The sequence below is a fragment of the Protomyctophum parallelum genome (genome assembly GCF_964188405.1).
Source record: "Protomyctophum parallelum genome assembly, chromosome: 15".
NCBI classification, from domain to species: Eukaryota; Metazoa; Chordata; class Actinopteri; order Myctophiformes; family Myctophidae; genus Protomyctophum; species Protomyctophum parallelum.
In genome coordinates this window covers 4050502-4076048 of record NC_139710.1, presented here as the reverse complement: position 1 = coordinate 4076048, position 25547 = coordinate 4050502, and the positions used below count along the sequence as shown (strand labels likewise).

Genomic DNA, 25547 nt, shown 5'->3' with positions numbered 1-25547 from the left:
GATGATGTCGCTGCACGCTCGCGGTATGTCAGGACAGTCTAATTGAAAAACATGTATTCTAATGAGATTTCATCGTTCGCTCGCATCACATCGCTGGCAGTGTAGATGAGGGGCTATATCTTGCGCCACCCCTTAACCCTTATCCCTAAACTAATTTGCCATTTTTTTACTATTTTAAACTTTTAAAATAGTTCAAATAGCTGATCTACAAGCTCACAACATGTAGATGTAGATCGACTAGTTGAACTATTTAAAAATGATTTTCAAAATAGTAAAAAATGGCAAATAAGTTTAGGGATAAGGGTGGCGCAAGATGGAGCCCGAGGTGTAGTTCCGGCAAGAACAAGATTTCCGTGGAGGTTTGTGATCTTACTCTGGGCTATGGGATCAAGGAAGTCAAAAAATGTGACATTCGTTGAGGCAGAAGTGGAAACGTTTCCATAGATACAGGATGTTACGCTTTAGCATTGTGGGTAGTGAGTAGCAGGTGAATATTAAAACTGCAGTGATTGCATACAGACTTGCAGTTTCTATAGCATTGTGGTAAGTGTACATTGGATTGTTATGACATTATGGCTGAAATCCCCTATGCTGGAAAGGAATGTGACGTGTACTTCCAGCACCTCACTGCTATGCCCTATAGAGACTGGATTAACAAGAGCGGAATATTGTCATGAACACGTTATTGAAGATAAACCACTTAACTAGATAGAATAATTTTCCACAGTTTATTGTCACAATTATTGTGACAAGCTGAAAGTGGCAACTTAAGGTCAGCAACAATTGAAAGCACTCTTATCATGCTCCACTGCAGCTGTGAAATACAGACTTGCCTTACTCAGGCCTACCAACTCTCACGCATTCAGCGTGAGACTCACGCATGAGACGTCTTTCACACGCACTCACGCCACACCCACCATTTCTCACGCACGCACAATACGCACGCCGAGGGGGGAATATAATGTGCCAAAAAAAGCCAAGCCGGCTCTCATAACAACAATTTTCTCCGCGCGTTGCGCGCCCATGTGTGCGTCCTCACAAATGGCAGAGTAGCCGTTCTGCATGAGATTATGCAGTAGTGTAGTAGGGTAACCTCCAACTCGTTGGCAGGGTCCCTGACTGTGACGCATGGAAATGAGCCATGCAGAGTTTAACATCGCTTCGAAATAGTGTGTGTGTGTGTGTGTGTGTGTGTGTGTGTGTGTGTGTGTGTGTGTGTGTGTGTGTGTGTGTGTGTGTGTGTGTGTCGCATCGCGACTCGTTAGTTCTGTTCAGAGAGAGACCACGACTGACTGACTATGTTCCACTGAGGTGGGTGATTAATTTGTGATGTAGTCTGTTTTATCACATCAGAATACGTTTTTATGTAAACCAATATGGATATTTAATAGAAGACATAGGCACACATGGAGAAGGTGCACCATATGACCAATAGGAGACTGACCATCTCTTCACCTACTGCAACTCTTTCACTAATTTTGTTAAATGCTATTATTCAAAATGTGGGTTATTATTCAGCATCATATGCAGATATCATTTTCTTTTGCAGTTTAAACAAAAACAATATATCCACAAATATGTTGATGTGGCATATACAAATATATGTTCATATAGGCCTATTTTAGGATTTCTTTGAGTGGTGCAACCACTCCCTTTCGGAGCTATGTGTGTGGCTGGCTGGCTGGGTCTGAGCATGAAAACAGCACACCGGAACCGGCCCGGCCCCCCGGGCGCGTCTGTTCATGGGGGTCTGGATGTTCTGGGGAGACCCCCGAGGACCCCCACAGAGTTGCATCACTAACTTTTTTTTCTAGGGTTGGATTTCGGTATTCCTCTAAATCAATGTTAAAAAAGGCCAAATCAACATTAAAAAAGGCCACTTTTTTTGCGTCGAGCCTATTAAAACACTAAAGTCTCACTCTTGGCTTTTTCTGAAAGTTGGCAGCCCTGCCTTACTGCAGCCTCAAAAGGAAAAACAGCAGCCGTTGCTTGGGTACTGTGTGGGCACAAGCCATTACAAATCACCAAAAGATACAACATGGCCTACAAGGTTGAGATGAATGCATGTTGGCTTATATGAGAGCATTGACTAATCCACAGCGGCGTTGACCCCGAGAACTCTCAGATTGGATCAAATGCTGAACTGACTTTCAAAAGGCGCATTTTGAACATAAAAAGGAGGCGGCAGTGGGAGGCTGCCATGGGCACGCAAGGAACTGAACAGTTACTCAGCAACTAGCCCTCAAGACAAAAAAGAGAAAAGTGCAAAAAGGAGTAGAGGACCACAGGAATACAATGAGATTTTCTTTCCATGAATGCTTTGCCAAGTCGCAGGGCAAGTCTGTTGGGACCTTTCATGTCAGTGAGTAGATCAATGAAAACTGCAAAAGATAAAACACGAGCTCATTAAAAACACTTCAAAAAAAGATAGGCCTCTGTACATAGCATGGTAACAGACTAACAGACTAAAGCACTCGCAAGATTATGAAAAGAAGAAAAACCACTGTTTGCAAAAAGCTACTGAAACAGATTCAAACAGAGGAGGCAACACACATTAGGAGTTGCGTCGCTATCCAGCTGTTCGGCTCAGAGGAGACAGCCGTGGCTGTCTGGAGTCATCAACTCTACCTCATTATCCTGTCCAGGGGTCCCCGCCTTGAAACCCATCTCTTCTGCTTGCTAGGAAACAAATGGCTGATGTCTCCGACACTGGTGACAGCCTTTAAATGTATATTTCCATATTAGCCTCCGTTTCACTGTAGCCAGCACTAGCGGGACCTGTTCTGCTCATTTGTCAGTCCGAATGGAGGCTTGTGCCGCCGAGTTATTTTTTATCCCATTCTGACCGGGCACCCATTTTGGTGTTGGCATCATGTCGTGCTTTAGCTATTGAAAAATAGCAGATCTACAAGCTCATATCGCGCCACCGAGTGGCGCGATACGAGCTTGTAGGTCTGCTATTTTTGAAAAATCGAAGAACGACTGACATTTGGGTGAATTTGGGTGAAACCTCGTATGAATCTGATCTCAGGTCAGAATGGGTTAAGAGAACGGCGGCTAATGTATAGCTGGGGGGAGCGAACAGACCGCCAAAAGGAGACTGACCATAAACCATGGAAGCAGTCAAGAAACTTGCAATTCAGTAACAATGTAATCTGTTGGACCAGCTTCCATGGAACAGTGAAAGATTATACTAGCCCATTCTGACCTGAGATCAGATTCATACGAGGTTTCCGCCGGACACACACTGGTCTGATGAACCCATTCTGACCTGAGATCAGATTCTAAAAATGTCAGTCGCTCTTCGATTTGAAAAAAATAGCAGACCTACAAGCTCGTATCGCGCCACTCGGTGGCGCGATATGAGCTTGTAGATCTGCTATTTTTAAATAGCTAAAGCATAACATGATGCTGACACCAAAATGGGTGCCCGGTCAGAATGGGCTAGAAGAGATTATACTGACAAAAGAACCACACTAAGCAGACACGTCAGCACTATTAGGCGATGTGAATTTAACTACCATGTTAAATGAGTACGGTATCAAATTAATCAGCTACAATCAAGCTTAGCAGGATAAGACACCTATCCAGTGCTCATCGTGGGTTTGAGTACAGGTAATGATTTTAATCACACATCCTTTCCATTCTGCCCCATCTACTGTACTGCCACTTTCCTGTGTCTGCCATTTACACTTTTATGGCCTGCAAGAAAAGCAAAAGCATTGTGTGCTAGCCTTTATTTTTTTGACACTACCATTAGCACAGTATAGCCTACTATTTTCCTTTTTTCTTTAAAGGGATATTTCACTTTCTAACGTGTTTGGGGTCATTTTGGCTAGTGAGCATCCCAGACAATTCTTAAATTGCTTGATTGTCTCCACCAGGCCGAAGGCATGGGGAGAGAGTATGTTTTGCACTCGGTCCGTCCGTCTGTGTGTCCGTGTGTCCGTCCGTCCGTCCGTCTGTGAACAGCTAATCTCCGGCACCGTTAACCCGGTCGATGCCAAATGTTGCACAAATTTCCAGAACGGCCTGTTATAGCACCACCAGGAGGCCGCTTTGCGCAAAACAACTTTTTGGACAGTACACCTACAGATTTTGTCCAAACATCACACAAATTGGTACACAGTCTCTCTAGAGCCATTCAACGAAACAGGTCTTTCAGATTTCTCAGACTCCATCCTGAGTGGCTAAGATTTAATTGGCTTCCAAAGTTCGCAGGAGTGCTCAGTTTCAAACAAAATGCTGCAAATCAAAAACACATGATTTCCATGAAATTGTGCACACACATTCCCACTAGGCCGAGGAAGAAATGCCACGTCAGCATATTCAACTCATGGTGGCGCTATAGCTGGCCGAAAAGTGTTTTTACCTCTAACTGCACGGATCTGTGGATAACTTTGTATGCCAACTCCCTAGAGGCCAAGGAAAAAGCTTTGCTCTTTATAGCGCCACCAGGAGGCCGACATATGTAAAACACATTTTTTAATATTACTCCTTCAGATTTTATCCAAATTTCACGCAAAACGGTACACATGCTCTCCATAGTCATGTGATCAAGACGGGTTTGTTTGATTTCTCATAATCCACCCTCATTGGCTACGATTGGTTTCTAAACTTTTCAGGAGTAGCCCGCTTTGTACCCGTTTTGTACAAATCGCCACAACTACTCAACGCAGCGTCCGATTGCGGTGAAACTGTGCATGCATATTCCCACTAGGCCGAGGAAGAAATGCCACTTGACAGTTTTTCAAATCAGCCTCATGGTGGCGCTACAACAGGCCAAGCTGCGTCACACACACACACACACACACACACACACACACACACACCCTCACACACACACACACACACACACACACACACACACACACACACAAAAATGAATGAAAAAAGTAATCAAATAAACATGGCCCCTCACGTACCAGTAAGACGCCTGAGGGCGAGAAGTGACCTCGACCGCACGCATCGTGCACACATCCGCCTCGTTGACGGCAGACTGCTGGGCGAGCGCTGGCACTTTGGCATGGGGGGTCAGATTAACATGGAATGAATTCTGTACTGGCCATATAAGGAGCATGTCTTGAGTGTACAGGGTTTGATGAGGTCAGATCAACATATGGAATATCAGAGCTTCGGTCACAATTAGGAGGGCAGTATGAGTATGAGTCACCGAAACCAAGGATGGGTGTTTTTGAGGAATCTATCATGGTTATCATCGAGTTTGAAGTTTAAAAGGTTTGTATAGGAAGGGGGCGTGTCTGATAAAATCAATATCAATTATGTAAATATTGAATGAAGCAATTTAAAAACTGTCTGGGTGCTCACAAAAGTAGAGTAGACGATACACTGACCCCAAAACATATTTGAAATTGAAATATCCCTTTAATATGTTTTTCAATATGTTTTCTCCACAATGTATAGTCATTGCCTATTCAGTATTTAAGTCTGACGTCATTTTGTAGTGCTACGTTACGTCCGGGTCCAAGTGGCACCAGCTCCCGTCCGCATCCCATTGTAAATTGAATATCTAAACGCGTGAATCTTTTTACAGTGACGTTATTTTTCAGAAAGGAAGCCATTGAGGGTTAAAATGGGTCTTAATGCTTCCAACTCGAGTGGAATTATTAATGTTTTGTACAAGTGTCCATGACAACAAAAATATATGATGTGGAGACAATAAAGACTATTATTATCATTATTATTGAAGGTGGCAACAGTCCATTTGCTCGGTAAAATATTTCTTGGGTATATTTAGAATGTGTGCAGGCTTGAGTATGTTGAATCTAGTTTGCATTATGAGGATTTATTTGACACAATCAAATAAAATGGCGATAGTATTCCATGTGGGGCAGACGGCCTGTCACAGCCAGATTTTGGAGAGCAGCACAGCTTTGTTGTTGCGAGGAAAGCGGTAAAATGAGACTTTCGTGGTTGTTTTCGTCTCAGATTTAGTCCGACGGAGCGTCACAGTATAACTCCATGGGGACACAAAAGCAACACAAAAGTAGGACCCGGAAGTATCTCAGGAGGCGGCGCTCACGTCACAGCTAAAATACTGAATTGACTACATTGGGTGTACACTACAGTGCTTAATCTTTGGATGTCTACAGTTTCTGATCAACTCATGTGCAAAAATCCACATTCCTCATTGGGCTAGACCTACATGCAGTGATGTTGCATTTAGGCAGTGAGGTATGTTCTTCTCCAATTATTTTATACAATATGCAGAGGATACAAATACATTCTGTCCAATTTGTTATTTCAGTGAATTGTCTAATCAAATTCAATACGAATAGATTTTCATGAAAAGCCAGACATCTTCCTCTGGCCGCAAATATTAATAAGGCAGTGACTGCCAGTGAGGTACGTATGCTTCATCTTCCATAATTTTATATAAAATATTGATTATTTAATTAATTTGGTAAAAGTATATTGGTGATACTTCAGTAAATCTCAATCAAATTGAACGAGAATATTATTTTATGAAATTATATTGCAATTCTGTTTGTAGAAATGAAATGGTGGAAAATAACCCTAACCTAAACCTTATGTGTAATGATATACACAATATGTATTGTGGTGTCTCGCTGGGATAGCATCGCCCAACAGGTAAGATTCCCCCCGGAGAGCCAGTAAGACAGAGAGTGAGAAGACGTGTCAGAGCCTGGGCAGGGTTATAGAAGGAAGATACGTACCTGTGCACCTGCTTGATTCACATCCCATTCTATGTGATAATGTGAACTATACTTACCGTGTATGTTCTGTGTCTCACTATAATCCCAGGCAGGCCCGGCGCCAGGATGAAATGACCGAGGGGGCAATCGGGGGCAGGTATTGGACATGAAGACAATGCGCCACATTTGCATATCTATAGAGGGCAGAGGCGCACGATTTCGTTGGCTTCCTTCGGAAATGTACCATTGTTTTGTCTGTAACTATTTGATCTAAGGGGGCAAAGAGGTTGATTTAGGGGGGCAAACACAACCCCTTTGCCCCCCCCCCCCCCCCCCCCGGCGCCGGGCCTGATCCCAGGCACCGACAGGGTACGCACTAGCCTGGCAAGCTAGCGCATGCAAACCTCTCAAGGAGTAATACAAGAAATGGAAACAGGGGGAAACCCTACCAGAGTACACAGCCTTCGGAGGAGTAAAACTACTCTACTCGATCAACTGGCTGAGAAAGAAATACTTACCGTGGGGAAATCATACCTTATTCAACTTAGTTGAACTGCATTATCTGAAACCTAGAAGAAAAGTAAAAAGTAAAAACCTTACTCACCTGTTGGAATCCCTTTCAGTTACCGCACCTACTTGTGATGATTCAAGTTGAATTAAAATGACCCGTTGAAGTCCAGCGACGAAGATCCACCGAAGACGACAGCTTATCCTTTCCCCCTGTGAAATTAACTTTCAGTTGGCCCATGCTTACCTTTGACTGCAATTCCCCCTTAAAAAGTTGAAAAGTGACGAACTGCAATTTCTGTTAATTCATTTGCCTGGCTTGGCACCTTGTGAACGTGTCTCCTGAGTCTGGTATATCGATAGACAGATCCAAAATGGAAACACAAAAAAAAATGTGTGTGTGTGTGTGTGTGTGTGTGTGTGTGTGTGTGTGTGTGTGTGTGTGTGTGATATACAGAAAGAAGGTAGGATGTCCGCTCATTCCTGATGAAGATACTACTGGTAGCATTAACACAATCAGCACCGGGATTTCTTTCAAAATGGCAGATTTTTACTCTGAAATTTTTGCACAAACACTCCCTGAATGCCAACGATGAACCTCTGCCCCAAAATGTCCAGAACGGCCTGTTATAGCGCCACAATCTGACCTGGCCTGGTGGAGACCTGTGCCCCGAGGGGCACTTTTTCTAGTGTGACTAATGGTCAATCCCATGGTAAGAAACATTGCAGCACAAAAGCTACAGCATCTTGTGACACTACATCCACTGTCATAGATAGCAACAAAGGTACCTTTCCTGAACCACAATACCAATTTATATAATAATCTATTATTTGTGTAATATGCACCTTAGCTAATATGCCAATCCATTACTGTAGCCTATTGAGCCCTTTTCATTGACTTTTCAGGGGTGCGCTTAGCGTTTTCTCTGCCGGGTTCCGTTCAGCTGTCCCCTGGGTTCCCAACCCACAGGTCGGGGTACTCTTAATATAATACTAGTCTACTATTAAAACCATTTGCTTTGACTTTCCCCTGGCGCTCGTTGCTCTCTGCGGTCAAACCTGTGGTCAGAAACACCACAGCTCAGTGAGTAACATGCGCCCGGCAACAGCCAGCGAGACCATACGTTCCTCCAGGCAGGACAGGACACAGTGAGCCGAGACTGGCACTCAGCAGTCCATTCATCACAATGTGTCCTTCAGCGCAGTTCTGTCCCACTAGGCCCCCACTGCCATGGCATGAATCAACAGAGGACATGTTGGAACAGTTGACCCAAGGCCACAAAAGTGGGTAAAGAAACAGCAGAGGACCAGGAGGGCAGTGATATAGAAGAAATGCATTAGCAAGGAGGAGCAGGGATTAGAAGGGGGAGTTATTATGATGAGCACTGGTTTCAGTGGTTTGTCATTGGAACAAACCCCCAAAGTTGCGTCCTCTCCCAAAGGTTGCCATCCTTGTTCTGTTATCTAATTGCTTTGATCTGAGCTCTTTGTCTGTCGTTTTTCCCCCCTGATTTTCAACATTTTACACTGGGTTAATGTAACATTTCCAAGGAATGGCTAACATAATGCATGGAAAACCACATCAACCTGAACTAGACCTGCTGTCAATCTACTGGATGCATTGTAACTTTTCAGGAATATAAAGCCTGCAGTCTCTATTAGCTTGGATTCCCCATCGATGATGTGACTCACTGGTGAAACATATTCAAGATTTGAGGTCCATTACGCTGATCGGTGTACTATAGTATGCATTATGCAAGTATGCAACTGCAGACACAGTGTCACACACACACACACACGAGAAATTGGCATGATCTCCTGGCACAAATGTATAATATCTCTACATAGAAAAAACACACAAAAAGTACCCAGAGACTATAGACCCCACAGGGTTAATTACAGACAGATTAAAAGGACAAAAATGTGTGTGTAATTTCAGTTTCATTGGGTGGGCTAGGAGAGGTTTACTGAGGAACTCCACTCAATCAAAAGGCCATTTGCCTGAGATCGTCAGACACTGATTCCAGCCATGGACCATACATCACAGGGACGTGTTTTCCGATAACAATATTGAATTCACTCTAACTTGATGAAAGATGAGGCTTCGCCTTTCATCTGACACACCTGTGACTATATGAAGGGCTTGCTGCTCTGATACAATCAAATAAGCCGGGGAATGTTTATGCACTGCCGTCTACATTGGTGTTTCTAATTACACTGTGTGTGTATTGGTGTTTCTAATTACACTGTGTGTGTGTGTGTGTGTGTGTGTGTGTATGTGTATGTGTATGTGACTGTGTGTGTGTGTGTGTGTGTGTGTGTGTGTGTGTGTGTGTGTGTGTGTGTGTGTGTGTGTGTGTGTGTGTGTGTGTGTGTGTGTGTGTGTGTGTGCATGCGCGTGTGCATGCGTGCGTGCCCAGTAGATCTTACAGCTACTTGGAGGTTTGCTAAATAGGTTGCCATCATAAAGCAAGCTTGTAAAAAGCTCATCTGCTGCACACCATCTGTAAACATCGATATGGAAGGGGAAAAAAGAACACAGAGCCAGCACAACTTGACACCTCTAAATTTAAAGTATATTACCAGACCAGACTTCAATCTACCCCAGTGAAAAATCAAGGGGAACACAAATGAAAACAAGTAGACACCGCTTTTTAATGAGAAAACAAACACGTTTAATAAGCACGAGTGTGATGAATTGGGCTAAAATGGGGCGACACCCACATGCATGTTGTTGATTAGACTTGATTTAAGAATGCATAATAGAGGCTGTACATTGTTTAGCCAAGAAAAACAAATCTTTCATATCAAAGAACTTGTTTACCAGGAGTTATTAAAGTGTATGAATTGGACAGATACGAACAAGCAACTAATTGCCTTGAATCACAGGGGGGAAAAACAGGTGCTCTGCTTGATCTTATTTCTCTACCTTGTACTTTTTATTTATTATTGATGATGCCGGTAAAGGGAGTCTGGGAGTGCTTTTGGCCAGCTGCTTGAAAGGCGGCTGGATAACATGTTCACCTACCTCTACTACCGTAGTCGACAATTCTTCCTCATTGGCTGCCTCTAAGCCAATGGGAGACTTACCCATAAAACCCATACTCTGAACACTGCAATTTGAAGCCGTGAGCTGAGGCAGAGGCACACAAACTGTTCATAAACGAGAGCTTGCTGCAGCTGGCAATTATGACTGAGTCATTCTTGTTTACTTCTGTTTTCTGGGCAGTTTAATTCTGTAATGTTGGTGATAAAGACATTTAAAGTATAATGGAACACATATGCCAAGTCCCTATGGATAAGAGAATCCACTTAACATGGCCAAAATACAATTAAATGTAATGGGGGATGTTTTATCATTTAGCATTTTTTATCTGCACAAAGACAGTCTGCCGACGAAACATTATTTTCCCCCGTGCAAATTGCAGAAAGCGCTGGTTTGCTAGACTTTGGGCTAGTTGTCCATAGCTTAATATTCATAGTTGCCCGTTTGACGTTTATAGTTTGGACTTATTTCTGAAGTGTAGTTGATTATTTGAGCTTGCTTTCATGATTCTTTAAAAAAATAGCTGATGTAATAGGGCTCAAGTAGTGAAACTGGTTGCTTCTTTTGGATTTGTTTTCATAGACCTGGCCGCTTGTTTCACTCACAGAATCCGGCAACACGGAGCTTCACACCAAAACAAACAAAGATAGCATTATTTTCGCTAGTCTTGCTTTGGAGTTGATTTGGAGACTGGAGTTGATTGATTGTTATATTAATTGAGAGTTGATATTGAGAATATGGTATCTAGTTCACACCACACCAGTAGTCAGCCCTGAAACATGACGAGCAGACTACGGGCTCCATCTTGTGCCACCCTTATCCCTAAACGTATTTGCCATTTTTTTACTATTTTGAAAAACATTTTTAAATAGTTCAACTAGCCGATCTACATCGAGACATTGTGAGCTTGTAGATCGGCTATTTGAACTAATTTAAAAGGCTTTTTAAAAAAGTGAAAAATGGCAAATTATTTTAGGGATAAGGGTGGATAAGGGTGGATAAGGGTGGCGCAAGATATAGCCCTACAAGTCCACTCTACAGTAGAGTAATTTACCCTCGGCTCTCATCACTACAACATGGATAGGGTCGCTTCCAACATCCGCAACCGACCGGACGCATCGATAATGCCGCTTTGAGCGCCACCTCTTAGTCACTTAAGCCCTTTTTTCTGCACTGGTTTCTGCTTTAAGTGGGGGGATATCAGTCGGGCAACTGGCAACCCACACATTCACATTGGGTGAGGTGACAAATGAATCCTCTAATGCTGCGCGTTGCCTATAGGAGACAGGTTTAACAGCCGAACCTTCCGGCCAACCTTCAACCGGAAGGGAAAACTAAAAATAAACAAAAATTGATTGAATTTCCCAAGTAAACTTAAGGCTCATTTTTTCCACAAAGTATTTTCAAGATGCCGGGTAGAATTAATTAAATTAGTCCGGCGGTGGCGATCCATCTAGCGTGGCTTTTACTTTTTAATTCTGCAGACAGTGCATAGGCCTATATATTTATTTTACCAGGCATGACTCCAAGCATCACTCAACAAAAAATGGTAAGTTAATAAAATATATTAAATCCTCCACAAGGATAGATGGGTGTAGAACCGTACCAAAACGCGACCGTCGGGGGCAATGTGGAGTTGGTGTAGATTAAAATACGCTCAAAATGAACATAAGAGGCTGGTACTAGAATGCTTGAATTTTATATAGGCAAAAAATGGTACAGAAAAATGCAATGAATTAGGTTGGTTAGTCAATGGCACATACGGCAAAACTAGGCTGAGCCTTTCTTCTTCTCAATGTAAAACAACAATAACAAAGCCCGCCTTGGTTCCCCGGATATCCGGTGCTAAACACAAATGCATCATGGGATATGCAGTTCAACTTATATTTCGTTTCTTAGTAAGCAATATCAATCGCAATTACAATCAAATAAATCATACTGTGAATTAAATCGACTTATTTTGTTTATAATCAATTCTCTTTTTAACTGTAATAATAATAACAATATGCAATGAACACATTTAACTGTTATGCAATATAAACATTACACAAATGAACTGTAACCTAAATTAAGTTACAACATCCTCCCACCCATGAACTATTTGTTCATCTAAATATCAAGACAGTACAGTAACTGAATAGGTCTTCTCAGCAAAGTCCCTGTGGGAGTGCGGACCATGCACGACCTGACAAGTCCATCTCGGCCTGTAAACAGTTCTGTGATTCTCCCCAGTTTCCAGGTTTGTCTGGGGGTATTGTCCTCTCCAATGAGAACAACGTCACCCACTTTCAGTGGGGTGGGCGTCGGTGTGTCGCAGCGGTGTGCTGACTTCAAGTCCATGAGGCAATCCTTACGCCAAGCGTTCCAGAAGCGGGTTGTGAGCTTCTGCCTGTACTTTCATCTTCGAGTGATCTCTGCTTTGTTGACAGTTGGGTGCTGTGTGTCGGCAGGGAAAGGCTTGGGTGGCAGTGAAGTCAGTCGTTTTCCCACCAAGAAGTGGGCTGGGGTGAGTGGCTGTGGCTCATCCACTTCGTTGTGCACAAACGTCAGAGGCCTTGAGTTTATGATAGCCTCCACTTCTGTCATTACTTTGCACATCTCTTCAAAGTTGAGTGAAGCTTTCCCAAGAACTTTCTTCAGGCATGTTTTTACTGATCGGACCATTCGCTCCCAGAATACGCCCCACCAGGCTGCTCGTTCTGCGATGAACTTCCAGGTGATGCCTCTTTCTGAGAAAAACTCTTAACAGCTGGGGTTCTTTGATAGCTTTCCACAGCTCTTTCAGGTCCTGGTCAGCTCTCTTGAATGTTCTGGTGTTGTCTGAGTAGATTATCTTGCATAATCCCCTCCTGGAGACGAATCTTTTCAGCGCTAACAGAAAGGTCTCTGTTGACTGATCCAAGACCAGTTCCAAGTGTACTGCTCTGGTTACAGCACAGGTGAAGAGAGCTATGTATGACTTCTTCACAGAATCATCTGCTTTCACATAAAGCGGCCCTGCAAAATGCACACCTGTGACTTTGAATGGTGGGGATTCCGTTATTCTGTCTTTGGGCAAGGGCGCGGTGATCTGCCGTCCGGCTTTTGCCTTGAATCGTTTGCAGACTGTGCAATTGGCCACAATGCTCTTGACCAGCTGCCTGGCACGCAGGATCCAGTATCTCTCTCTCTCACTTGTACGAGAGTGTCTCTCACTCCTGAGTGCATCACTTTAGCATGACAGCTCTGTATCAGCAGCTCTGAAAATCTGTGCTTGTTGGGCATAATCCATGGGTGCTGCTGTCTGTATGTGAAGTCGGACTGCTGGAGCCTTCCTCCCACGCTGAGCAGCTCGTGTTCATCCAGGAAAGGTTTCAGTTATTTAATCTTGCAATCATTGTTCAGTCTCTTTCCTGCCTTCAGTTGTTTTATTTCCTGGCTGAAACTCTGTTGTTGTGTAGTCTTGATCCAGTAATTTTCTGCCTCGAAGAGCTCGTCAGCAGTCAGTTCTCCCTTTGTCTTTGTTTGTGCATTGGCTATGAATCTCTTTATCCAAGCTGTCACTCTGAGGACTCTTTTCAGCTTGCTGTATCCTTCCAGCTGTAACACTGGTTCAGTGGGGTCTGTGTCGTTTGCAGCGAGCTGTACAGTGATTTGTTGACTGGAATTGAGTTCTGCATTCACGTTGCCTTGAACATGTTCATCGTCAGTCTCCTCTGACTGATCGGGTGTAAGTCAGAACGCTGGGTCCATTCCACCATAGCTGGCTCTGTATCAGTTTTTCGACACTTTGTCCTCTTGTTGGTAGGTCAGCTGGGTTGATTTTTCCTGCTATGTGTGACCATGTTTCAGGGTTGGTCACTCTGTTTGCAACAAACTGTTTCCACTTCTGCGCTGAGCTGCAAATCCAATGCAACACAATCATGGAGTCTGTCCACATTCTTATCTGGTTGGGTTCCAGTTTTAGAGTAGTCATCAAGTTGTTGGCTAGTCTCGCTCCAATCACAGCTCCCATGAGCTCCAGGCGTGGCAGTGTCATTTTCTTGAGGGGGGCCACTCTGGATTTGGATGCGACTAGGCTCATTATCGGTTCTCCGTCTGGTGATTCACCTTGCAGGTAGGCAGCAGCACTGGAAGCTCTTTCACTTGCGTCACAGAACACATGTAATGTCAGGGCATGTTTGTTTTGTATGTCTGTTTGATACCACCTTGGTATGGCGAGCTGGTGTAATTCTGAACACCACTGTTGCCATTCTCGAGTCAGGTCAGGTGGCAGTTCTTCATCCCAGGAGAGCCCTCTCTCCCACATTTCTTGAAACATGCACTTGATTCTGAATGGTGAAAGGTGTTAGGAACCCGAGTGGGTCGTAGACGCGTGCAGCTGACTGTAGAACGCTTCTCTTTGTGTTCTTCATTTCTTTTAGTATGCTTAATAGCGGTCTGAGGTCAAAGGTGAAGTCATCGGTTGCTGGTCTCCACACTAAACCCAGCACTTTGAGCACTGCTCCGTGTGTCTCTGGTGCTAGTGTGTGTTCTGTTTTGCCCTCCTCCCATTTATTCTCCAGCTCATGAGAGTTGGTCATCCACTTGCAGAGGTCCATCCCGGCGCTTGACAGCATCTTCTTTGCATGGTAGGCCTCTTCAACACTGTTTGAACTTGAAATAAAATCATCCACGTACAATTACTCTCTTAGTGTCTCCACAACCTGTGGTTGTTCTGCTTCGTATTGTTTCAGGTGATGTCTGATTGTAGCTGCGAGCAGGAATGGACTTGGGGAGGCTCCAAACACCACTCTGGTCATCCTCAGCACGCGTAGCTCTCCATCTTCTTCTTCCCTTGGTGGACGTGAGAGCCACAGGAATCTCACAGCATCTCTGTCCTTCTCCACAATGGAGATCTGCAAGAAGGCCTTTTTTATGTCAGCCATGAAGGCCATCTTATGTTGTCTGAATTTAATGAGGACACTGAGCAGATCTGGATTCAGGTTTGGTCCTGTGAGCAGACAGTCATTGAGGGACGGACGGCCATCTTCATGTGACGATGCGTCAAACACCACTCTCAGTTTTGTGGTCACTTTGTCTTCTCTGAGTACTGCGTGGTGCGGTAAGTAGTATTTCACATTGTCTGTATTTGCGCCCTTAGGCACATCCTCTGCAATGTTCTGCTGTAAATAGTCCTCCACCACTTCATTGTATCTGCTGTAGAATGTGACATCCTTCTTTAGTCTTTTCTTCAGACCTTCAAATCGTTTCGCAGCAACTCTGTAGTTGTCTTGTAGATCTGCTCTTTCTGGTTTCCATGGCAACTCCACGTGGGATCGTCCATCCTTGAAAGTTGTCGTTCTCTCGAAGATCTGCAGAGCCTCTTCTGCTGGGTTCTGCGTTTTCTCACTTGTGATACCCAGAGACTCAATTTCCCAGAATGCACATAGTTTTTGGAGACAAGTGTGTCCTCTTCAAGTGGAATGAACATGCAGGTTGCCTCGGCGACACTTGACATGGACACTGGTCCCTGCACAGACCATCCAAAAGTGCTCCTCAGTGCTACTAATGTCTCTGTCAGTCTCTCCACTCTCCCTGAGACTATTTGCCAGTAGTAGTCTGCTCCAATTAGAACGGAGAGCTCGGGGTCGTCGTCGTTGCCTGGAAAATCTGTTCCCTTTTTCTTCATCTCGTGCTGAATCTGGTCACCAGGAACTTTCATCACAGCTGAGGACACCTGTGGGGTTTCTATGGCCTCAATTTCAATTATCTGCTGGTTGTCCCAGACATTCTGTAGAATGACTCACTGTGTTGCGCCGTGAGCTTGTAGGCACAGTGGAGCCAAACGTGTGAAGAGTGAGTGTCTCTTGTCTTATTACTGGTAAGTTCAGGCTCCTCACCAGGTTTTCATGGATGAAGCTTCTCTGACTCCCTCCATCGAGTAAGCAACAAGCTATTTTCCTTCCTGATGGGCCTCCCACCCATGCCTTAGCCGTTTGCAGCAGCACAGTGTTCTGTCCTGGTTTCATCTTTGCTGGGTGAGGAATGACTGAGGAAACAACAGCATCTTCTGTAACGGTAGGTGGCTGCCCCTCACTCTTCTCACCGGTGCACACAGCAATATGGTGTCTCCTTCCACATTTTTCACATGACACATCCTTCACTTTGCATGTCTTCGCGTTGTGTTTCTGTCCTAGACACACAAAGCATCTTCCCATTTTCTTGATTTTTTCTTTGCGTTCAGGAATGTCATAGTTAGGGCAATGTTCAGACTTGTGCTCTGCACTGCCACAGAATACACAATTCCGAGTACTGCCTGTCCTCTCCTGGCTGGCGGTGTGCAGTGCAGCAGCAGATTGCATGCTGGGTCTGTTAATCTTCGTGTCTTTGTACGAGCATGACTGCTTCCATGGTTTGCTTTCTGGTTTCTGTTCTTGCAGTGCTCTTTCCCTGCTCTGAACCTCTTTCTGTAGGAATTTGACTATTTCATCAACTTTCCATTCATCATCACTTCCCCTCTGACGGCTATATTCAAGAGCTATGTCATCTGGAATCATCTTCATTAAAATTGGGCATAGTAGGCTTCCGTAGGTGTCTGACACTACACCCAGTGACTCCAGGCTCCTAATTTGAATTTCACATTCATCATAGTGCATGCACATCAGAGGATTTCTTCACAGGATTTAGATTCAGCAGCCTTGACATGTGAGCACTGACAACCAGATCTTTCCTTCCAAATCTGCTTTGCAGTAATGTGATCGCGCTGTCATAATTAGCATCCGTGAGCATCAGTCCTGCTACTGCCTTTGCAGCTTGTCCAGTGAGATACGTTTTCAAGTAGGTAAACCTTTCACGTTTGCACAGTGCATCATTCGTGTGAATAGCGGTCTCAAACTGGCTCCAAAACTCCTGCCATTTACTGACATCTCCATTGTATTTGTCAATAATCAACTTCGGTAGCTTTACAGAATGTCTCTGTGCTAATGAGTTAGCCGAATTAGCGTCGCTCACCCTTTGTATGGCTGGCATTTGGAGCTGCTGGTCTCCCTCTTCTTTCCGCCTTATCATGCGTTGTGCGCGGCTCTTAGACGAGATGACACGGTTCTTGTAATCCTCCGTTTTTTTCGATCTCGTTCTCCAGGTCATCCAGCGCCGTACGCCGTTCAATTGCGTTGTCCAGGTCCAATAGACTGTCCTCCTTCGCCGACAACATATCCAATAAAGTGCTCAATTGATCCACGTCCGCGTCTGGCTTGGCCATTTCTGCGTCGATATTGTTCAAAAGTCTTGTAGTAGTACCTCTTATTGCACCCCGTTTTCTTCTCATTCTTTCCATTTCTTTACGTTCCTCTTCTGCTCTCAAAGCAGCAACAGCGGCTGCTGCTTCTTGTAAGTCTCCCTGACTCATCTTTATTCCCGGGTTTCGGCACCAAAAATGTAGATTAAAATACGGTCAAAATGAACATAAGAGGCAGACTGAGACAGTTTAACGTGGAAAAACATCTAATAGTGCACTTCCATCGATCTGCATATATGGAGCCGACCAGCAACTCTACATCTGACCTCAAACCCTTAGATCTCCATATATGGAGCTGACCTGTTCCGACATGCCATATGTTGATCACCCCCACCCGCTCCATATACGGTATGGCCAGTACAGAATTCATTCCATATGTTGATCTGACTTCATGCCAAAGCGCCAGCGCTCGCCCAGCAGTCTGCCGTCTGCCGTCACCCAGGCGGATGCGTGTATATGTGTTGTGTTGTGTTTTTTTGTATTCTGATGAGTGCTTGGCACAAAATGAATTTCCGCATTCTATTCTATCTATTAGGGCTGTCACGATTCGCCTAATCCACGATTCAATTCAACTTTCGATGTTAAGGTCACGATTCGATTCGATACGATTCAATGGATATTTTTTAAAACCTCCTATTTTCAGCACAGAGCGCTGTATGACGAGGCTCATCCTAGAGTTACGTTGCAGCGCAATATGGGAAGAAGGAAATTGCGGGATTTGAAAGACTCCACACATGTAGTAACGGATGGGTTATTATTATTATTATGTGTTGTTAACTTGTTTTGTATTATTTTGATTAGTGATGCTGAAATCAAACTGCGTGAGTCTGTGGTGGGACTGGGAAATAAATAATGCGCAGAAGAACTTGGCAGGTGACTGTGTGTTGTGGCGTGTGTGTGTGTGTTTCAGCTGTGTTTTTAACCCATTCTGACCGGGCACCCATTTTGGTGTCGGCATCATGTTATGCTTTAGCTATTGAAAAATAGCAGATCTACAAGCTCATATCGCGCCACCGAGTGGCGCGATACGAGCTTGTAGGTCTGCTATTTTTGAAAAATCGAAGAGCGACTGACATTTTTAGAATCTGATCTCAGGTTAGAATGGGTTCATCAGACCCAGTGTTTGTCCGGCGGAAACCTCGTATGAATCTGATCTCAGGTCAGAAAGTGTTGTGGCCGTCACATGTAACGGATGGCTACACATCATAGACATACGCACACTCTGGGTAAATAGTATGTGTACTGCGCACACACACACACACACACACACACACACACACACAATCGCTGACTTATCGCGATGCTATACAAAATTCACCCCACACACACACACACAGTTAAAGTCCCAGTTAAAGTCCCCCCGCGTTGCGATACAGAAGTCCTCCACAAAGTGTACTGTGTCTGGGTTCACAGTACAGCAGCTGTTGTGTTGCAGAGCGTTGTTGCAGCACGCATGCATGCGTGTGTGTAGTGTTCGTCTTGTTCTTCTTCAAATGGGTGTGTGTGTAGTGTGTAACTTCCGGTGGGCTTTTCGGAACTGCGCAATGTAACATGTAAACTTGTGGGTCACGTGGTGGGGTTGGAGCCAATGGAAGAGGGCATGTTAGTGTTTGCCAGGTCCGCGTATTGTAAGCGAGTGGTAGTGTGTGTGTAAGTACTAAGTAGGCTGTAGGAAGTCAGGGTTTGCGGCTTTGTTTTCTTAGATGTGGCAACAAATTAGCAATGGTAGCCAATGGATGCAGGATACAGTGTTGACAGGTCCGCGAGTTGTAAGTTGTAGTGTGTGTAAGTAGCGTGTTGAATGGCATTTTTTCTGGGCTTGTTTTCATAGACCTGGCGACAGTGTTCCGTGTCCGTGTGTGTGAGTGTGTGTGTGCGGGGGTGTGGGTGCTTGGGGCGATAGTGTTTGTAGTAAAGAACTGCATTGCCGGCGTGAGTGTGGAAGGGAGGCGACTTTGGTGGCAGTGCAATGACCATTGTTCCGCGGGTGGTGTTGAGGCTCGGCGTTCGGCACGACATGAGGAGATAGCGGCGGAACGACGCGGAGGGTAAGTCTGTGACGTCACTGCCGTGTGAGTGTATTGTGTAGGACAGCGTTGCAGTAGTGAGTAGGGCGGCATGACCTAGCTGTTGACTTTGAGTCCCTTTTTGGGCACTTGGGCACAACATTAGCTATATAGATAGATAATACGTGTACATATAGTAAACTATGAGAATAATGTTTCTGGTAAAATCCATCCATCTTCAATACTAGGATAAAATACTAGGAGAGGAAGGACAACATGAGAATGGAAGCACAGCAGAAAGGCATTACACTATTATATAAAGGCAGAATTCACCGTACCTTTATTTTTGGCCTATTGTGGCTGCTTTCTATAGCCTGTACTTTGAATGATGCTGTAGAATAGAGACATTGGAGTCTGAGACCACAGATGAATCTACTATATGGCCTGAGACAGATGAAGGAGATCTGCAGCTTCTTACATGATTTAGCACATTGACTGAAGGGGCTCTTCTCGTCATGTCCTGATTGCTGTCCCTTCAGATTAAGTGGATGAAAGCTACAGCATCCATTTAAGGATAGATTAGCCCATTGTAAAGCCAGCGGGGGGGATGAGGAATTCATAAAACACACACGACACACATCCTACTTCGTAGCATTTCCTGTGTCAGTTTTCAGAAACTGACAAAGGTTGGCAGGAAATGAAATGGAATTCACTAGAATATGGGGGAATACTTCAAAGTGACTTCTTCTTCTGTATATTATTAATAGTGTTCTTTTGAATCTCACAAGCTGGACAACCGGATAACAGATACGGATGTAATGCAAGTTAGAAACAGCCACACTGAGGGAAAGAAGGAGAAACCAATGAATTGCACACCCTGATGACAGACTTCGGTAAGCACCTTATACAGCACCTTGATGAATTCACTCATTGAAATGTGTAGGTAATAATCTTGACATAGCCAAAGACATAACTCATCAAATATACCTGCAAAGTCCCTAAATGACAGCAATCGCAAGCAGGAAGCCGGCCCGATATGAAAGGGGACTTTGCTTTTATTACCATCATCATTACTGTATATCATTTCTGAATGTACAGCCATTTGGTTTCATTTAAATGTAAATCTGGGCACTGAACTCCGCACGCCGACACCCTCGCCAGCCCGAGAATGATGATTCATTCTCAGATGGTGGAAGGGGGGGGGGGGGGGGGGGGGATTAGAGGCCCCTTACTTTCTCTGAGGGAAAATAACAGATTTGACCTTCGTCTGTTTTCATAAAAGCCCTGTACACAGCAAAATGGAAACCTTGAGTTTTCTTTTTTGTGTCTGTGACTATGAAAACAGAAGTGGTCACAGTTTTGTGCACCTTTTGTGCAATGCCAAAGTCCCCCCACCCACGTACCTCCCGTTAAAATAAAACATTAATGGACAACTGCAATCAGTAGTGCCAAGCCAAAGGTGAAGCAATGCCTGGAGACATTTTGATGAGTCTATTTGTATAACAAGGTCACGTCGACAGAAAACAGAGGAACACCACATAACCCACCATATGGTTATGGTTGGATGCTTTAACTACAGACTACACAACCGTGTATCTGTGAGGCTACATGATTGCATTGGCTGCAAATGTTTAGCAAATGCGCCCACTGCAAGCACAATCATTTCATACAAATATTGCATGGAAAACAAGATGAGCAGGGGGAAAAAATACAGGATTTCACTCTTAAAAATAGGCATATTCAGATGTAACCAATGTTGAGGTCTCGCCTTTTTTTGCATGCTTGACAACATAGCCTAATAGTAATGCTGATACATATATATATAGCAAAAGAACAGTGTGCAATACTACCAGGTCTCCAGAGTGTGACTATATTTAGTTGCATTTTGCGACTATTTACATAAAGTTTGAAACATAGCAAAAGAACAGTGTGCAATACTACCAGGTCTCCAGAGTGTGACTATATTTAGTTGCATTTTGCGACTATTTACATAAAGTTTGAAACAAAAATATGTACTAGTCACACTCATATGATTTACAAAACACACACCCTTATTAATTATCATCTTATATCATTATTGTTGAAAACCGTGAGGGAATGAATTGGTGCGTGTTTGTGTATGAGATGGAAAGACTGTATAGGTCTACTGAGCGGTGTCCCGTTGGGTTGGGTCACAGCTCTCACTCGGTCACAGAGGGCCCAATACAGAAGCATCTGCCTTCACCAGATTTTCCAAAAGTCATAGAACTCACTCGATAGTTGTCAAAAATATCATACTAAATGTCTCTTTCTCTCCCTCTCTCTGTCACTCTCACACAGTACACACATCGTGATGCCAGCTGTTGCCGGTACTAGATTTAGAACGATACAAATTATCGTCCCAGTATACTACTGACACAAAATGGACCAATTGACGTCTTCCTCTCTCTCAGACATACTTAAACATGACCAGCTCTTGCCAGTAGATTTTATACATTCAGAACAGCCTACATATTTCTTTCACAAAATATCAACACAAAACAGACTGACGACGTAGCAGTTTATTCTGGATGGTGCCAGCGCCAGATGAAATAAATTGACTTATAATAGAAGAATATTAACAAGCATTTGGAGCACAAGATATATTTTGCTGCGCAACACATTGGCAGAGGAAATGATATACAAGGGGTTTTGTTTGTATCGTATAATTGACCTGCTAAACCAGAGGTTCTCAAACTATGGTTCAGGACCCCAAGTGGGGTCGTGAAGGTGGGGTTGCACATTGACAACTGAAAAAATTTATATTTATCCTTCCCATTAAGTCTGATTTATTTGTTTTTGAAAAGCATAGCCTGTGAGTGTGAATGCATTCTCTTTGCTGTTTAAGCTGCCATTTACTAATGTGTACTGTACAGTAGGAATAGTTTTATGTAGCTTTTAAACTATGTTGACAAAACACAAAATCAACAGGTATCGCAGCACTTTAAATGTATTTTCTAATGAATAATCCAATTCAAGGCTATACCAATGTATGCTTCATTTTTAAGTATGCTTTATCAAGTGTGAAATCAAATAATTCCCCCCAGAAAATTCGTCCTGGTATAAAAAACTAAAATTTGAGAACCCCTGTGCTAAATAAATTCTGATGAGGACCACAACTGCATTTAATGTAATATGTAATTGGCCTGCCCTGTACAATGTAATCTAGGATGCTGCTGTATTGTCTTGTGCAAATTCCATTGTCTGTTTTTCAAATGTTTTCTTAGTGTGCCTGGTCACCACCCAGGCCAGACAATGGAATTTGTATCCATCTATGCATCTACTGTATTTCTGTATGCATTTATTAAATCCATACAGAAATACAGTAGACGCATAGCATACAGGTGTTTAGCACATTTCATGAAAACGTAGTATATATTGTGCTCCTTCACTTGTTCTTTCTGCTTTGTATTTGGGGAGCTTTTCAATCTACAATTTTGAATTTCCATTCAGCTTGTTAAAATGTACGTACATTTATTTAAACACGCACATGCACACGTGCGCACACACACACACACACACACACACGGTTAGTAAAAGCAAAACGGCCTTATTCGAATCGCGACAGCAAGTTGAAGCTGGCACAGTGTGTCACATGCTGAGCATCTACCACAAAATAACCTTTTAATGTTTCCCCCTGGCTCTGCTTACTCAGAACCCTTCAGTTCATGACCCCTCGCATGATACTCCCCCCTAGTAAACAGACCCGCACACATCACCATTGATCCTTAAAAGCTTGATTTCTGTTGAATGGCATGCACCATGAGCAAGGCTACAGCATTTGTGCACTTGTGTACAGTCAACCTTGCTGGGAAATGTCCGTGTGACACATGTCATGGTCCCTTGAGAATGATGTGCAACACATAACTGGCAGCAAGGAACGGTTTATATATTTATAATATATTATAGCCTACACGATACGAGTAGCCTATATATAACCTATATGAGTGCTCAGTAATTGGTGAGAGTAACTATAACCGAAAAAAGGAAAGGAAAGAAAGAAAATGTAAAGCTGTAAGCCACTGTAGATAAACCTAAATAATGGTGAAAAATGTTACATCAGGTGCTGGTAGTGTTTGAGAATAAAAAACACCATACCATTAAGAAGGTGAGTTTTCCTGTGACATATGGCTCTATTTGATATACTGCTTTGATATAACTACTTTGTATTCAAAATGGTCACATAAGCTATATTAATTAAATTGTTCTACTTTTTTTCCAAGATTTTGTGCTATTTATTGTCCTATATTGTGTGTGTGTGTGTGTGTGTGTGTGTGTGTGTGTGTGTATGTGGTTCATATCCATGATTCTACTGACTAAATATAAATTCAAACAGGTAGGCTATACTGAATACTTAAACACTGTCAACTCCCATCACCCCTTTCCCTTCCCTAAAGAACGAGTGAATGGGGTAGTGTGTTTGTTATATTTGAGCTTGTCCCCAGAATGACTGCGCGTGGCCGATGAGAGCCTTAAACGAACAAATGCCCTTTTATTGACACTGTGGACGCTTTATCTATACCGTACCGACATTTGAGACACATGACTTGAGGATGCATTTTAAATGTGGTTAAAGAAATACATTCTAGAGCTACAGCAACTCCTTGGAAATACATGTGTGATTATGCCTGTTGCACATGTGCAGAGCCGTGCCCAGTGTGTACCCATATTAAACTACTGAATGAGACGCCAGGAGGAATGTATTGAGTTTATTCAATACTTCAGGAGTAGAATGGAATGAGAGTGAGACTGGTGTGTTTGAACTCATGAAACCAAACGAAGTGTGCGAAAGATTGTCATCTCCCGGCTTGGCCGTGATTAATGAAACCCGAGAGCGTCGCGCATTTGAATGGAGAACTCGATTCTGTATACGGCACAAGTCCCAAGAAAGGGTGCACGGGGCAAATACCAAGAGCCTGGAGGACGCAGCTGAGCTGACTAACAAATGTTTTCAATAAAGGTTTGCTTCTCAAGCCCCACCACAATGACCACATGTGTGAATCAATGAAGCAATCATGGATAAACGAGACACCGGTGATGCGTAACACCAAGCGTGGCGCATTCGAATCGTAGCCCATTTGACACCGATTAAAAATAAAATAAAATAAAAATAAACAGCAATATGAACGTGAATCTTACCTTTCGATACCGTGGATGTTGTGCAGTAAAGAAGGAACACGAAGCCCAGACAGAGGTAGCGTCCTTTTGCCAGCGCACCCATTCCGAGGCTGCACTTTGCCACGGATGCGCTAAACTAAAGGGATGGTCGTCCCGGTTTCTGCCGCCGGCTCTGTACTGTGACGAGCCCGCGTTGTCCTTCGCCTCTCCCGAGCGGTGTGAACACCAGCCGCACAAGTTCCTTCCTTAGCACACGGGCAGTCTGTGGTGCTGCTAGAATTGAACGTCGTGCTGGGCGAAAGAGAAAAAGCATCTTCTCATCACTTTTACGGTGCGTTTATGCGCGAGGGGCGGCGTGCGCTCTGACTTTTCTCCCTCAGAAGCATCATGCGGAGCTGCTGTCCGGTGAGAACCAATGGCATCCTAAGGAATCAATGCGGGGAGGAGACCACGAGGTACTGTTGGCTACACGTAGGGCCAACTCAATTAAAAGCCGCTGTATATCTGGGATGTTTGTGGCCTATGTTGTTAAGGCTGACTTTTCACTTTTGACAATTCCCTTTACGCTAATGGACGGCACTGCATGGGCGCCTTCATAGATGGCTGCTGGGGTCTTATGGGGACAATCTTTCTTTCTACTCTGACAACAAACCTGACACCTGCAGTTTAACCCACCACAGTGAAATAATTACAAGAATAATCAGCCATATTGCCTGTAAGCCTAAGGAATAGGCTACTGTATAACTTGTCCTACTTCTTTCAAATAATTGGATGTGTATTTTAATTTGACATATTTCGTTGTAAACTATAAAAGGCAGTAGATATAATAGCCTATAGAAAATATGTTTGGCTATTATAATTTGAGAGAACATACACCTATCATTTAGTATATTCCTTCCTTATAATGTACCAACTCC

The 25547-nt window shown here is 43.7% G+C and overlaps 1 protein-coding gene across 3 annotated transcripts in view; it reads right to left on the bottom strand.

The window, feature by feature from the left end:
• unc5db (unc-5 netrin receptor Db) overlaps positions 1-24946 on the bottom strand; it is a 242114-nt gene extending 217168 nt beyond the window's left edge. For all 3 annotated transcript variants that reach the window (XM_083783854.1, XM_083783856.1, XM_083783855.1), the window contains exon 1: positions 24652-24946. In XM_083783854.1, the coding sequence (XP_083639980.1) occupies positions 24652-24733 (82 nt within the window). In that variant the 5' untranslated portion in view covers positions 24734-24946. The remainder of the gene's footprint in view (positions 1-24651) is intronic.
• Between the last annotated feature and the right edge of the window lie 601 nt (positions 24947-25547).